Source organism: Pongo abelii, chromosome 4 (genome assembly GCF_028885655.2).
Source record: "Pongo abelii isolate AG06213 chromosome 4, NHGRI_mPonAbe1-v2.0_pri, whole genome shotgun sequence".
Lineage (NCBI taxonomy): Eukaryota > Metazoa > Chordata > Mammalia > Primates > Hominidae > Pongo > Pongo abelii.
Genome location: NC_071989.2, coordinates 127,750,053 through 127,766,860, shown reverse-complemented (window position 1 = coordinate 127,766,860; position 16,808 = coordinate 127,750,053). Strand labels below are relative to the sequence as shown.

Below are 16,808 nucleotides of genomic sequence, written 5' to 3'. Positions count from 1 at the left end.
TTCTACACATTTCTGGAGTGATTTTTTTTTATTTTGGCCAACAATTGTGTTTTAGTTGGTTATATATATTTGAGACCACAAACATGTCTACTATGAAACTGGAATATTTGCCTTCTAATTAAACAAGAAATAACTATATAATACCTATCAGGATCAAAGTGTCCACACAGAATAGTAGCAGATGCAGGTGACTGCTGGACCTCTTCCCAGCCTCTAGCTCCCTAAGGTAGGCACCATATCCAGGGACAGAGTCCACACAGGAAGGATCCTGAAGCATCTGAGAACACAGCCACACTCTTGTCATGCCATTGCCCTTTTATTCTTTCCTTATAACATCATGTAAGAGGGCACAGCATGTTTCCCATGCTGGACCCTGCTCTGCTCACTCCACACATCTTCCAACACCCACCATGGACACTGTTCAGCAGCTGGAAAAAAGATGGCACCTGATGGACAGCAAAGGCTTTGATGAATAATAAATATATGAAGGAACTAGGAGTGGGACTAGCCCTCTGCGAAAAAAAGGGTGCTATGGCCAAAAAAGATTGTATTAGCTTTTTTGATGGCAAAAACCTCACCATAAAAATGGAGAGTACTTTAAAATCATACAGTTTTCTCACACTCAGGGGACAGAAATTCAAAGAAACTACAGGTGATGGCAGAAAAACTCAGACTGCACCTTTACATATGGCACATTGGTTCGACATCGGAAGTGGAATGGAAAGGAAGGCAAAATAAGAAAATTGAAAGACAGGAAATTAGTGGTGGACTGCATCGTAAACAATGTCACCTGTACTCAGATCTGTGAAAAAGTAGAATAAAAACTCCATCATCACTTTGGACAAGAATTAGTTATCAGAATGAACAAGCTCAGTTCAACGGACAAATCCCCTTACTACTGCTTTTTTTTGTCATTACTGTATTCAATTATCTTTATCAAAAACATTTTACATGCAACTATTTCAAAGTGTTGGTTTAATTAGAATCCTCTCCAGTCCATGCTTTATCCCTTTATTACATGTAAATATAGCCATAGAAATATGGCTTTGATTAATAAATAATTGTGTTTGTATAAAAGAAAGAGAGAAAAAGAAAGAAAGAAAAAAAAAGAAAAGAAAGAGAAATCATGTAATAGAATGTTAGAATATTAACAAATATATCAGTTAGAACACAACCTCATGTGTCAGTACCCTAGGGTCCCTGAACTCCATCCCTGACTCAGGCTTTCCAGCATGCTTGTATCACTCAGTGCAATCCCTGACTCTGATTTTAGTACATGTGTATTTATATATCTGTTTCCTTTCCCTTTTCCACTTGTACTCACGAGTGCCACGAGGACAATGTTAAACAGTAGTAGTGACAGTGGACTTATCTTCCTGTCCATAATGAAATGCGCTTTGTATTTTACCATTAAAGGACAAGGGAGAGATAGAACAATCACTCAACTTAGGTTAAAGAAGTATCCCTTTATACCTACCACATTAAATGTCTTTATCAGCAACAAAAAAGAAAACTTCAGGCCAATCTCCCTGATGAACATTGATGCAAAAAATACTGACAAATCGAATCTGGCAGCACATCAAGAAGCTTATCCACCACAATCAAGTTGGCTTCATCCCTGGGATGAAGGTTCAACAGGCAAAACAATAAACGTAATTCATCACATAAACAGAACTAAAGAGAAAAACCACAAGATTATCTCAATAGACACAGAAAAGGCCTAATTCAACATCCCTTCATGTTAAAAACTCTCAATAAACTAAGTATTGATGGAACGTATCTCAAAATAATGACAGACATTTATGACAAACCCACAGCCAATATCATACTGAATAGGCAAAAACTGGACGCATTCCCTTTGAAAACCAACACAAGACAAGAATGCCCTCTCTCACCACTCCTATTCAACATAGTATTGGAAGTTCTGGCCAGGGCAATCAGGCAAGAGAAAGAAATAAAGGGTATTCAGGATGGGCAAGGTAGCTCATGTCTGTAATCTCAGCAGTTTGGGAGGCCATGGTGGGCAGATCACATGAGCCCAGGAGTTCAAGACCTGCCTGAGCAACACGGCAAAACCCTGTCTCTCCCAAAAATACAAAAATTAGCTGGGTGTGGTGGCACATGACTGTAGTCCCAGCTACTCAGGAGGCTGAGGCAGGAGGATCACTTGAACCCAGGAGGCAGAGGTTGCAGTGAGCCAATATCATGCCACTGGACTCCAGCCTGGGTGACAGAGTGAGACACTAAGAAAGAAAGAGAGAAAGAGAGAGAGAAAAAAGAAAGAGAGAGAGAGAAAGAAAGAAAAGAAAGAAAGAAAGAAAGAAAGAAAGAAAGAAAGAAAGAAAGAAAGAAAGAAAGAAAGAAAGAAAAAAGGAAGGAAGGAAGGAAGAGAGAAGGAAGGAAGGAAGGATCAAATAGCAAGAGAGAAAGCCAAACTCTCTCTGTTTGCCGATGACATGATCATATATCAGAAAATCCCATTGTCTCAGCCCAAAAGCTCCTTAGGCTGATAAGCAACTTCAGCGAAGTCTTGGAATACAAAATCAACATGCAAAAATCACAAGCATTCCTATACACCAACAAAAGACAACCAGAGAGCCAAATCATGACTTAGCTCCCATTCACAATTGCTACAAAGAGAATAAAATACCTAGGAATACAGCTAACAAGGGATATGAAGGAACTCTTCAAGAAGAATTACAGAGCACTGCTCAAGGAAATAAGAGGGGACACAAACAAATTGAAAAACATCCTATGCTTGCGGATACAAAGAATGAATATTGTGAAAATGGCCAAACTGAACAAAGTAATTTATAGATTTAATGCTACTCCCATTCAACTACCATTGACATTCATCACAGGATTAGGAAAAACTACTTTAAAATTCATATAGAACCAGAAAAGGGCCCATATAGCCGAGACAATCCTAAGCAAAGAGATGCTGGAGGCATCATGTTACCTGATTTCAAACTACACTACAAGGGAAACCTGAACCTGATCACAACAGCATGGTATTGGTACCAAAACAGATACATAGACCAATGGAAGAGAATAGAGACCTCAGTAATAAGACCACACATCTATAACCATTTGATCTTCAACAAACCTGAGAAAAACAAGCAATGGGGAAAAAATTCCCTATTTAACAAATGGTGCTGGGGGTGCTGGCTAGCCATATGCAGAAAATGGAAACTGGACCCCTTTCTTACACCTTATACAAAAATCAACTCAAGATGGATTAAAGACTTAAATGTCAAAACCTAAACTAAAAAACCCTAAAGAAAATCTAGGCAATACCATTCAGAACAGAGGCACAGGCAAGGATTTCATGATGAGAACACCAAAAGCAATTGCAACAAAAGTAAAAATTGATTAATGGAATCCAATTAAACTAATGAGCTTCTGCACAGCAAAAGAAACTATCATCAGAGTGAACAGACAACCTACAGAATGGGAGAAAATGTTTGCAATCGCTCCATTTGACAAAGGTCTAATATCCAGAATCTATAAGGAACTTAAGCAAATTTACAAGAAAAAAACAACCCCATCAAAAAGTGGGCAAAGGATATGAATAGACACTTTTCAAAAGAAGCATACATGGGGCCAACAAACATGCAAAAAAGTTCAACATCACTGATCATTAGAGAAATGCAAATCAAAACCACAATGAGATACCATCTCACAACAGTCAGAATTGTGATTATCAAAAAGTCAAGAAACAACAGATGCTGGGGAGGCTGTGGAAAAATAGGAAGGCTTTTACACTATTGGTGGGAGTGTAAATTATTAGTTCAACCATAGGGGAAGACAGTGTGGTGATTTCTTTTTTTTTTTTTTTTTTTTTTTCTTTTTTTTTTTTTTTATTGTAATTATTATTATTATTATTATTATACTTTAGGTTTTATGGTACATGTGCCCAATGTGCAGTAAGTTACATATGTATACATGTGCCATGCTGGTGCACTGCACCCACCAACTCGTCATCTAGCATTAGGTATATCTCCCAATGTTATCCCTCCCCCCTCCCCCCAACCCACAACAGTCCCTGAAGTGTGATGTTCCCCTTCCTGTGTCCATGTGTTCTCATTGTTCAATTCCCACCTATGAGTGAGAATATGCGGTGTTTGGTTTTTTGTTCTTGCGATAGTTTACTGAGAATGATGATTTCCAATTTCATCCATGTCCCTACAAAGGACATGAACTCATCATTTCTTATGGCTGCATAGTATTCCATGGTGTAGATGTGCCACATTTTCTTAATCCAGTCTATCATTGTTGGACATTTGGGTTGGTTCCAAGTCTTTGCTATTGTGAATAATGCGGCAATAAACATACGTGTGCATGTGTCTTTATAGCAGCATGATTTATAGTCCTTTGGGTATATACCCAGTAATGGGATGGCTGGGTCGAATGGAATTTCTAGTTCTAGATCCCTGAGGAATCGCCACACTGACTTCCACAAGGGTTGAACTAGTTTACAGTCCCACCAACAGTGTAAAAGTGTTCCTATTTCTCCACATCCTCTCCAGCACCTGTTGTTTCCTGACTTTTTAATGATCGCCATTCTAACTGGTGTGAGATGGTATCTCATTGTGGTTTTGATTTGCATTTCTCTGATGGCCAGTGATGGTGAGCATTTTTTCATGTGTCTTTTGGCTGCATAAATGTCTTCTTTTGAGAAGTGTCTGTTCATGTCCTTTGCCCACTTTTTGACAGGGTTGTTTGTTTTTTTCTTGTAAATTTGTTTGAGTTCACTATAGATTCTGGATATCAAAAAGTCAAGAAACAACAGATGCTGGGGAGGCTGTGGAAAAATAGGAAGGCTTTTACGCTATTGGTGGGAGTGTAAATTATTAGTTCAACCATAGGGGAAGACAGTGTGGTGATTTCTTAAAGACCTACAACCATAAATACCATTTGACCCAGCAATCCCATTACTGGGTATATACCCCAAGGAATATAAATCATTCTATTATCTGTGCACATTTATGTTCATTGCAGCGCTATTCACAATAGCAAAGACATGGAATCAACCCAAATGCCCATCAATGATAGACTGGATAAAGAAAATATGGCATATATACACCATGGAATACTATGCAGCCATAAAAAGGAATGAGATCATGTCCTTCGCAAAGACATGGATGGAGTTGAAAGCCATTATCCTCAGCAAACTGACACAGGAACAGGAAACCAAACACCGCATGTTCTCACCTATAAGTGGGAGCTGAACAATGAGAACATATGAACACAGGGAGGGAAACAACACACACTGAGGCTTGTCGGGGGTCAGGGAGAGGGAGAGCATCAGGAAAAATAGCTAATGCATGCTGGGCTTCATACCTAGGTGATGGGTTGATGGGTGCAGCAAACCACCATGGCACATGTTTACCTATGTAACAAACCTGCACGTCCTGCATATGTATTCCAGAACTTAAAATAAAATTAAATTTAAAGCAAATGATGCTGAATTTTAAGTGCTTTTTCCAAATCTATGGAGATAATATAAATTTTTCTCCTTGCCCCCAGTAGCTCGCCATGATCATATAGTGGTTAGTACTCTGCATCGCAATCTATTAATGTGATTAATCCTATTAATGGAGTTTCTAATATTGAACCATAAGAGGTACTGTTCTAATGTGCTATTAGACACTTTTTTTAAAGGCCATTAGTCCATACCTTCTTTGGATTCTGTCACCTTTGAAGTTTTAGTATTGTTATTATATCAACTTAATGAACAAACATGGCAGCTCTCATTCCGTGCCCTCCAGAACAATAGAAGTAAGATTGGCATTATCTGTTCATTAAGGGTTTGGCTGAATTCACATGTGAATCTGAGGCTTAGGAAATCTGGGAGAATAGTCATTTCTCAAACTTTCTCAAATTCTATTTTTCTTCTTCTTCTTGAGACAGGGTCTCACTCTATCATGGGTTGGGGTGCAGTGGCATGATTACAACTCACTGCAGCCTCCACCTCCCAGGCTCAATTGATCCACCTGCCTCAGCTTCCCCAGCAGCTAGGACTACAGGCATGTGCCAGGCTGGCAAATTTTTTCATTTTTTGGAGAAAAGAGTTTCACTATGTTGCCTAGGCTGCTCTTGAATTCCTGGATTCAAATGATCCTCCCACCTCAGCCTCCCAAAGTGCTGGGATTGCAGGTGCGAGCCACAATGGCCAGCCTCAAATTCTTTTATGTCAAATCATCTGTTTAGATTTTCTATTTTGTGTCAATGATGTAAAAAATCATTAAATTTATACAGCATTTGAAGTTCATTGGCAAACAGTTAAGCAAAATACTCTCCTTTTTAAAAATTAATTAGGTAAGATTGTGAGTTAGCTATTTATTAGACTTTGTAAAGATCAGCCTGTTGATTTGTTTGTTCATTTAATTATTTATTTATGCTAGATTTTTTTTTTATTTTCAACTCTCTTCTTTTTCTGATTTTATTATAAATAATTCCTTTCTTCTGCTTTCCTTGGGTTTGTTGTTTTTCTAACTTACTAAGTTGAAACCTTAATTCATTTATTTATATTCCTATAATTAGTGTAAGAATTTTAAATTATGAAATTTTCCTTTGATTACTGCTTTAACTGTATCGTGCAGTGTTATACCATTTCCATATATTCCCGTATGCAGACATAATTTTATAAAATAAATGTAATAATATGCAAGCTTTGTTAAAATACCTTTTTCCTTCTCCTTTTGCTTGGTCTCCCTTTCTCCCTCCACTCCTCTCCCCTCCACTATAATCACCATACCCTAACTGCCACGGTAATCTTTGCTAACGACATAATGTGTTGGGATACATTTTTCCTATAGTGAAAAATCTTTCTCTGTCATTTTGCTTTAGGTATGTATTATTTTATAGCATATAGTTGAATTTTCTTTTTCTATGTCACTATTGTATTTTCCTAATATTTAAATTGCAAAAATGTTTGAAAATACAGTAAACCTGAAAGAATTTTACACTAAGCACCTCTATACCCACCTCCTGAATAATTAACATTGTACTGTTGTTACCAGTGGAGGGTGTCCAGGTACTTGGCGTTTTGAACAAAGAATTGGACAAAATGCACAAACAAAGCAAGGAAAAAATGAAGCAACAAAAGCAGAGATTTATTGAAAACAAAAGTATACTCCACAGGCTGGGAGTGGGCTTGAGCATAGGGGTTCAAAAGCCCTTTTACAGAATTTTCTGGGGCTTAAATACCCTCTAGAGTTTTCCCATTGGTTACTTGGTGTGCGCCCTATGGAAATGAAGATGTGCCACAACTACTTCAGAGGCTGAAGTTACAAAGGTTACACCCTACGCAAGCATGTGATTGGTTGTGGAAAGCAACCAAACAGAGGCTAAAGTGAAGTTACAAAGTTGCATTTCTATGCAAACGAAGACTGGGCCTGCAGTCAGTCTGATTGGTTGTGGAAAGCAACCAATCAGAGGCTGAAGTTACAAAGTTAAGCAAACTTAAAAAGTTACACTCCTACGCAAATGTCCAATTGGTTGCAGAAAGCAACCAATCAGAGATATTTTCAATTTTCCATCTGCCACGCAGAAAAAGGCGGGGAGGAGGGGTTGCAAAGGGAGTAGTCTCCAATTTTTTTGTTACTTATGTGTGGAAAGTTGGGGTTTTCCTTTTGATTTAGTTCTAGGAAGTCAGCATGAATTGGCCTTAGGTTCCTTGCCTCCAGACTCCATTCTCCTGCCTCATTACGCTTGTGCCGTCACATCTGTCCATCTGTCTATCCCTCTATCCATCCCTCTTATTGTTTTATGCATTTCAAAGTAAATTGCAGATATCAGTGCACTTTATCCTTTAGTGCTTTGGCATGCATAAAATGGATGAGAGTTTAATATTTGTTTATAGTTTTTTCTAAGAAAAATTTATATATACAATCAAAGGTATAAATCTTCAGTGTAAAACTCAATTTGTTTTGACAAATATATTTACCTGTGTAATGCAAATTCCTATCAAGATGTAGGATATAACTACCAGAGTGCTCTCATGGTCCTTCCCAAGCAATCCAACCTTTCCCCCTCAGCGCAACCACTTTCTGAACTTTTCCACCATATTTTAATTTTCTTGTTCTAGAATGCCATATACTTTTTTTTTTTTTTTTTTGAGATGGAGTCTTGCTCTGTCGCCCAGGCTGGAGTGCAGCGGCACGATCTCGGCTCACTGCAAGCTCCGCCTCCCGGGTTCACGCCATTCTCCTGCCCCAGCCTCCAGAATAGCTGGGACTACAGGCGCCCGCCACCACGCCTGGCTGATTTTTTGTATTTTTAGTAGAGACGGGGTTTCACTGTGTTAGCCAGAATGGTCTCGATCTCCTGACCTCGTGATCCGCCTACCTTGGCCTCCCAAAGTGCTGGGATTACAGGCGTGAGCCACCAAGCCGGCCATTCAGTATAATATTTTTGAGACTCATTCATGCTGCTTAACATAAAACTATTTATTTTAGAGATGTAGGGGCAGTGGCTCTTCACAGGCATGATCATTGCACACTGCAGCCTCGAGCTCCTGGGCTTAAGCGATCTTCCTGCCTCAGTCTCCTAAGTAGCTGTGACTACATGTGCACACCACTGAACCTGGCTAGTTAACTTTTTAAATGATTGAGTAGAATCCCACTGTGTCATATACCATCATCTGTTTATCCATTCCCTAGTGGATGGATTTTAGCTATTAAAAACAAAACTGTTGTAAAAATTCTTATATAAGCCTTTTTGTAATATGTTTTCATTTCTCTCGAGAAAGTAGCTAGAAATTGAATTGACTCACAGGAAAAGTGTATACTAGTTATAAAAAAAATGCTAAAACGTTTTCTAAACTGGTCATACCATTTTACACTGCTACCAGTGTATAAAACTTCCAGCTGATCCACATGCTTACCAAGATTTGGTATTGTCAGTCTTTTTAACTTTAATCATTTCAGTTAGTATGTAATGGTAGCTTACTATGGTTTTCATTTTCATTTCCCTGACTTCTCATGGTGTTGAGTACTTCGAATGTGACATGTGGCATGTCCTAATCATTTGCTCATTTTAAAAAATTCAGTTATTAATGAACCTTACTATTTTTAATATTTAAAAAACAGTGGGAGGAATGGGATAAATTGTATGCATGGTAGTTCCAACATCTCAACAAGAATCGCAAGTTGTACGCCAATCATTTTGTTTCATTAATATACTTTATTTGGTTTAAAGATTATAAGATAGAAAGAGCCTTAAAGGAACAGGAAGCATATGAAAAGACAAGTTAAATGATGACCAAAGTGACTTAAAATAGCTATTCTCTAACGGTGAAAATTTTACGTGAACATACTTAAATAAGAATGGCAAAAACAAAGCTCCATTAGTAAGCAAAATATAAATAAGCAACTTTTTTAAGTATTTGTTTCTTGACCCTAGTTCTGTCCCTTGACATTCATAATTGAAAAAATTTTCCTGAAAGGCAGTCATACTTCCATAAATTGTTTAAGGCAAGTAAACATGACAGTTCTTTTGGCTGGAACCACCATCTTCCAGTAATTCGCCAAAATGATGAACACAAAGGCAAAGAGGAGAGGCACCCAATATATGGTCTCTAGGCGTTTTAGAAAACAGAGAGTTTTTCCTTTGGCCACGTATATGCAAATCTGTAAGAAAGGTGATATTGTAGACATCAAGGGAATGGGTACTGTTCAAAAAGGAATGCCCCACAAGTGTTATCATGGCAAAACTGGAAGAGTCTACAGTGTTACCTGGCATGCTGTTGGCCTTATTGTAAACAAACAAGTTAAAAGCAAGATTCTTGCCAAGAGAATTAATGTGCGTATTGAACACATTAAGCACTCTAAGAGCCAAGATAGCTTCCTGAAGCGCGTGAAGGAAAATAATCAGAAAAAGAAGCCAAAGACAAAGGTACCTGGGTTCAACTGAAGCGCCAGTCTACTCCACTCAGCGAAGTACACTGTGAGAACCAATGGGAAGGAGCCTGAGCTGCTGGAACCTATTCCCTATGAATTCATGGCATAGTAGGTGTTAAAAAAATAAAATACCTCTGGACTGTAAAAATGTTTCTATTCATTGAGTAGAAGTGTGGTGTCCTCTTCCCAAAAGAAATCTTTAAAGCAAATTTTAATTGTCCTTATATGTAATGTCTTTACTATTCAAATTTAATGCATTTCTTGCTGAAAGAGGTGTGAGGTGGCTTACTGTGGAACATCTTACTCAATTGGTTAGAAAACAGCCAGATATTATTTATGAAATATTTGTACTGGTTTGAAGATAGTCCCACTAAATCATCATGGAAGAAATAAAATAATTTACAAAAATTTTTTAAAAATTAAATTTTTTTAAAAAATAAAGATGACAGTTGAAAATTTTGTTTTCTAAACCAGTGGCTCTCAGCACCTATATCCAGGTTCCACCCTGCAAGCTAAATCCAGTTCCTGGCCTGTTTTTTGTCCAGCTAGCAAACTAAGAATGGCTTTTTCAATTTTAGGTTTTTTTTTTTTTTTTTTAAAGAAATATGGTACAGAGACCAAATGTGACCCACAACGCCAAAAATCTTTACTGTGTGTCCCTTTACGGAAAATGTAGGCTGACCTCTGATTTAACCCATCATTGTTCTTTACTGACACTCCTGTAACTTCAAGAGATTAAGGTGTACAGAGCTGTTCAACCTCACTTCAAATGATACTTCTCTGTTTTCTGGGTTAATTTTATGACTTCTTCCATGCTGCCTACAAAAACTACCCCCAGCCAGTGCTCCCTGCAACAACACGTGGTTCTTTCTACTTGACTGTTTTTCCATTCTTGTGAGCTGTAGGCTTAAAAGTTATGTAACCAAGCTTCTTAAAAGATGGATTTTGAATGAAGCTACAAACAGATCTTATATGGTTAAATTTTGAATTTTAGTGCCTCAACACTCGGCAATCTCAGATATCTTTTTTTTAAGCTATGTTAACCCTGATGTCTAGAAATCACTTAACTGGGCAACTTCAGCCAATATACCATGTATACATGTAATATAAATCTAGACTCATTTTTAGCTAAGGCTTGCAATTTCTGTATTTTGCCTATTTATGCATTGTAAAATAGGTTATTTTCTCTCCTCTCCCCTCATAAAAATAGCTTAGTCCACATTGACCTAAAATGTTCTTCTCTTCAGAAAATCACTTTCCATAACTGTCAGCTTTTGAAGTTTCTGAACTTCAGAATTTCTCAGTGGAACTGGATTATCTTTTAGTTTTTCTGCTTTATTTGTTGACCTAACAGGCAAAGTTAAAATGTTGGGGTAATACTATTCAAATCTATTTATTTCCAATGAAAAAAAAATCAGCTTTCTTATTGTTTGCTTTAAAATATATACAAAGTTCTGTGAGAAGTCAAGAGATTATTCTGTTAGGATCCATTGAGAACAGTCTCACACAGGTGACACTTAGAAGGCTTAGGGATATATAGTTTACCTGATGTTAAGGTAAAGAAGCAAATTAAGAGAGCTAAAGAACCTGTGGGGTGGATATTTGGGATTTGGCTTTCCAGTCCTCCAAATTTCCTGATATCACACCTGATTTGCTCTTAGGCCATGTGGCTTGGCTGGGGCTGAGCCTATCAGTGTAGAAAAAGAGCTAACAAAGCAGACCTTGAGCCTGCTGCCCTTAGAATGCTTCTGAGGTTGACCCTGGCTGGTATCTGGGAACTTAAATTTTGGGAAGCTTCCCACCATTCCCTCACTGAGTGGCTCTCTGTGTCATGTTTTTACAAACAATGTGGTTTATGATAAACACCTGCTTTCCTCCTGAGTCTGGAATTTGGGGATGTGTTCAGGGAGAGGAGCCCATGTGAATAAGATCCCAGTAAAAACCTGGAGAACTGACTCTCTAAATGAACTTCACTGGTAGTCAAAGGAAATCACAAAAGAGACAAGTCAGATTAACAGGTTCATTAAGAAGTTAATATATTTCTCATTGAAAGGTAAGAAGAATTAAGGAAGATGGGGCATTTGACAATATTAAATATTACAGAAGGGTTAAGGAACACGACTGATAAGTTGCCAAATTTGGATATGAGTAGTTCTCTGACCATAAATATTGACAGAGATGTGTAAGAAAATTAAAACATAACTTCCTTAAGTTTTAAGTATCTAGGGTATATAATCAACACTTTCATTAATATACAGTGGCATTTATTTTAATATGCTATTTCTATTGGACACGAAAGCTTTCCCAAGCTCAATATAAACAACTATTTAGTACAATAATAGACCAACATTAAAAATACTGCCATTGACTATTCACAATAGCAAAGACTTGGAACCAACCCAAATGTCCAACAATTAATTCAATTAATTCAATTGGCATAACAACAGATCACTCTGAATTAAATTTAAAAATACTATACAGTTCATGAGACAAAGGCATAATTGCCAAAAATATAACTTCTTCCTATGCCTTCTACTTATTCTGTTCACTCATTAAAATCAGTAACATATTGAGGTCTTCTACTGTTCCATCACTGTTCTAAGTATCACAATTCCAAATTTCTGAAACCCTCTCCCCTGATCCCTGAATTTGCATTCTTGTTTCCTCAAATAAAGTGTGCTGAGTTCTACAAAGCCCCATTCAGGATTGAAAGACATATTCCTCAGCATGATACTGGTACAAAACAGACATACTGAACAATGTAACTAAACAGGGAACTCAGAAATAAGACTGCACACCTACAACCATCTGATCTTTATCAAACTTGACAAAAACAAGCAATGGAAAAAAGATTCTCTAATAGGTTTAATAAATGATGCTGCGAGTGCTGGTTAGCCACATGCAGAAAATTGAAACTGGACCCCTTTCTTACACCTTATACAAAAACTAACTCAAGATGGGTTATAGGCTTAAATGTAAAAACCCAAAACTATAAACCCTAGAAGAAAATCTAGGCAGTAACATTCAGGGCATAGGCATGGGCAAAGATTTCATGACAAAAACATCAAAAGCAATTGCAATAAAAGCAAAAATTGGCAAATGAGATCTAATTAAACTAAAGAGCATCTGCACAGCAAAAGAAACTATCATCAGAGTGAACAGACAACCTACAGAACGGGAGAAAATTTTTGCGATCTATCCATCTGACAAAGGTCTAATACCCAGAGTCTACAAGGAACCTAAACAAATGTACAGGAAAAAAAATAACCCAATTAAAAAGTGGGCAAAGGACATGAACAGATACTTCTCAAAAGAAGACACACATGTGGCCAACAAACATGAACAAAAGTTCAACATCACTGATCGTTAGAGAAATGCAAATCAAAACCACGAGATACCATCTAATGCCAGTCAGAATGGCGATTACTAAAAAATCAAGGAACAACAGATGCTGGTGAGGCTGTAAATAAATAAGAACGCTTTTACACTGTTGGGGGGAGTATAAATTAATTCAACCATAGTGGAAGACAGTGTGGCAATTCCTCAAAGACTTAGAGGCAGAAATACCATTTGACCCAGCAATCCCATTACTGGGTATTTACCCAAAGGAATATAAATCATTCTATTATAAAGGTACATGCATACAAATGTTCACTGCAGCACTATTCACAATAGCAAAGACATGGAATCAACCCAAATGCCCATCAATGATAGACTGGATAAAGAAAATGTGGTAGCTATATAAAATGGGATACTCTGCAGCCATAAAAAAGAGTGAGATCATATCCTTTGCAAGGACATGGATGGAGCTGGAGGCCATTATCCTTAGCAAACTAACGCAGGAACAGAAAACCAAACACTGCATGTTTTCACTTATAAGAGGGAGGTGAATGATGAAAACACATGGACACATGGTGGGGAACAACGCACACTGTGGCCTGTTGCAGGGGTGAAGGTGGGAGGAGGGAGAGCTTCAGGAAGAATAGCTAATGGATGCTGGGCTTAATATCTAGGTGATGGTATGAGCTGTGCAGCAAACCACCACGGCACATGTTTACCTATGTAACAAACCAGTACATCCTGCACATGTACCCCTGAACTTAAAAGTGTTAAGGAAAAAAAAAAAGACATATTCCCCCAACTGCTGGGCAAGCCAACTCCAGGAATTGCTCTGCCGCTTTGACCAAGGTCATGGCCCCATTGCAGGGCAGGTCATAACCAATGACTACTTGCCTCAGGACAATTCTGAATGGCCATTCCAGCTTCAGAGCTCCCCAAAAGATCAGTCCAGGCCTTATGGTAACTGTAGCCACAGCCTAATGTCTCCATCTGCCCAGCTCTGCTTCCTTTGCTTCTCCTGGCAGGTGCTGCTCATAAAAGCACCTCCCAAATCAACTTCCTGCACATGAATCTCCATCTCAAAGTTAGCTTCCTGGGAAACTCAGCCCGTACTAGCCACCCACACATATTCTCCTCAGCTGTGTTACATGATTGAAATTTACTCCATCCCTGAGCTTAACATCCCACCTGCTGCTGGTCACCTCTGCAGCCAACTCATCCAAAGAGCATCTCCCAGTACACTTCATCAGACCTAAATGCTGAGGAAAACAGTGATGTGGCAGTACTTGCTAGTGACCATCTTTCTGATTTGAGACTGCTGATTCTTCAAGAAAGCTATACTTGGTAGATTTATAAACATTATATGTAGTAAAGAATTTCCAGCAAAGGGGAGGGGAGAAGAAAGAAAACTATTTGGGAATACAAAGACTTTTCTCTTGCTTTAAAACAGAATACTATCAGAACAAAGTATGAAAAATGAGTGCATACATGGAAATTCACATAAAAACTGGCATATCAATAAATAAAAAAACAGAAAATCACAAAAAAAAGGTATCAAAGGCCTTTATTGATTTAATTTTCCTTTCAACTTATCAATGCTATCGCAGATTCTAAGGAAATAGGACTTGAGCAAAATTTTTTTATTATGAAGATACAGATCTACGAACAGAAGGATAATTATATGCTAGCTTATATATAGTTCCTTGTAAAAATAATGATACATGAAAAATTAGTAGAAAATGGAAATCTGCAGTTATCTGATATCTGAAAATGTTAACCAATTTCCCCTGCATCTTAGTTCTAATCACTTTTGCAGAATAATCAAGCATATTTGGGTGAAGAGAGTATTTAATGATTCCATTTTTATTAATAGTGTAGTGTGCCCTTCAGAGCTTGGCATAGTCTTTAAGAATCATCTGAAGTTTCTGGCTCAGCATGATGTTCCCTCTGGCCTTCAGTCTGCCACTAAAGAATGCCTGCAAGGAGACGAGGGAAAAAGAGTGCCAACTGTTAACATGTTATAGTTTATTTCTTTTTTTTTTAAGATCATTATTCAGACTGAATACAATTGAGCTAATAATTCTGGACAACAAAGGCAACTTTTATTTAGCAATGACAATTTAATAACTATAGATAGCACATTTTTTTAGACATCTAAAAAAAGAAAAATCACTCCTGTGTATTTTAGAAAACTATACAATAATTTATCTGAACTCATGAATCTGGGAGTTCTGTTTCAACCTACGTTTCTGGCTTTACTTTATGTTCTTACAATTTGAGACCATATTAATAAAAGGCTACACTGTATTCCTAATAAAAATATTCAATTCAGAACTTTTAAAAGCAAATTTAAAATATTTACTATAGTTTCATGAACTAAAAAGCCATGAAATGACAAATTAGAGAACATAACACAATGTTGAATAGATCACGGCTGTAGCATCAGAATGCCTGAGTTAAAATCCAGGCTCTGCCCCTTAATAGCAAGGTGAGCTTGAGAAAATGCTTAGATATGTGGCCTCTGTGAGCTTCAATCTCCTCATCTATAAAAGGCATAACAACAGTACCTAAATAACACAACTCTATTGTGTGTGTTAAATAAAATAATGTGTACAGTGCTTAGCTTAGTAGTTTGACATGTGATAAGAGAGTATTAATTCATCATTATTACCAAGCAAAAGCTGGTGTGTTAAAAAATGAAGGGTTCCTGTAGCAGTTTTGTATCTAACCTGATACAGAAACTGGTGCAAGTTCCTTAAGTTCTCCTTCAGTGTAAATTCCCTATCAGTAAAATAAAAATAATCAATCATAGTTTTTATAGCTTACATAAAATATGAAGAGAAAAAGCCTCTAGATTTCTAGCTAAATGGAAAAAATAGTGATACCTATATACACTGAGCATTACAAAGCAGCTCCACAAATATAATCTCACTTAAGAATCATAGCTGTCAATTTGAAGTGGGCACATTAGCAGTTCTTACCCCAGTTGACAGATGAGAAACTGAATTTCAGAGAGCTTATTAAATAACCTGCTCAAGTCTACAGAGCCAGCAAGAAGTAGGGCCGGGGCTTAAACTCAGGTGTTCTTTGCTCAACAATGCTTGTTAACAATACTTGTTAACTAGCAGCACTTAGTCTCAGAAGCAAACCCTCGTGAACTGGAGAAAAGGCAACAAATTTTTATTCCAGAAATAGTAAGAGAGAGCTCATTCAGTCACAATCAAATGCATTCAAACAGGAGACCAGAATTTCAAAACTAAGATTTCTTTCACTATGCAGTTACAAAAAACAAACAAAACGATGGTCTGCAACTCTTGCAGGGAAGGAGTCAGTACTTAGGCCAGCCTGCTATGTATGTACTAAACTCTGAAAGAGATTTACAACCTAAAACAAGAACACCTAATTACTAGAAGTAAAAATATCAATTTTGGACATTTTTGAGCAGAAGAATTTTGTACATAAATCTTTCCTCCTATCTATTTTCTTATTTCTTAAAGCCCTTAACCATACGTCCATATTGCCAGTTTCCAAACTCTGCACTGCCACGCACCGGACATCACAGCA

The 16,808-nt window shown here is 37.5% G+C and overlaps 1 protein-coding gene and 2 pseudogenes across 1 annotated transcript in view; 2 read left to right on the top strand and 1 right to left on the bottom strand.

Moving 5' to 3' along the window:
- Positions 1–410: 410 nt before the first annotated feature.
- LOC100449257 (fatty acid-binding protein 5-like) lies at positions 411–821 on the top strand (annotated as a pseudogene).
- An 8,716-nt stretch (positions 822–9,537) lies between these two features.
- Positions 9,538–10,027, top strand: LOC100448887 (large ribosomal subunit protein eL21-like; annotated as a pseudogene).
- Positions 10,028–14,791: 4,764 nt separating this feature from the next.
- Positions 14,792–16,808, bottom strand: part of HSD17B4 (hydroxysteroid 17-beta dehydrogenase 4) — a 99,584-nt gene continuing 97,567 nt past the window's right edge. The window contains exon 24 of the mRNA XM_009240978.4: positions 14,792–15,220. Coding sequence (XP_009239253.2) covers positions 15,131–15,220 — 90 coding nt within the window. The 3' untranslated portion in view covers positions 14,792–15,130. The remainder of the gene's footprint in view (positions 15,221–16,808) is intronic.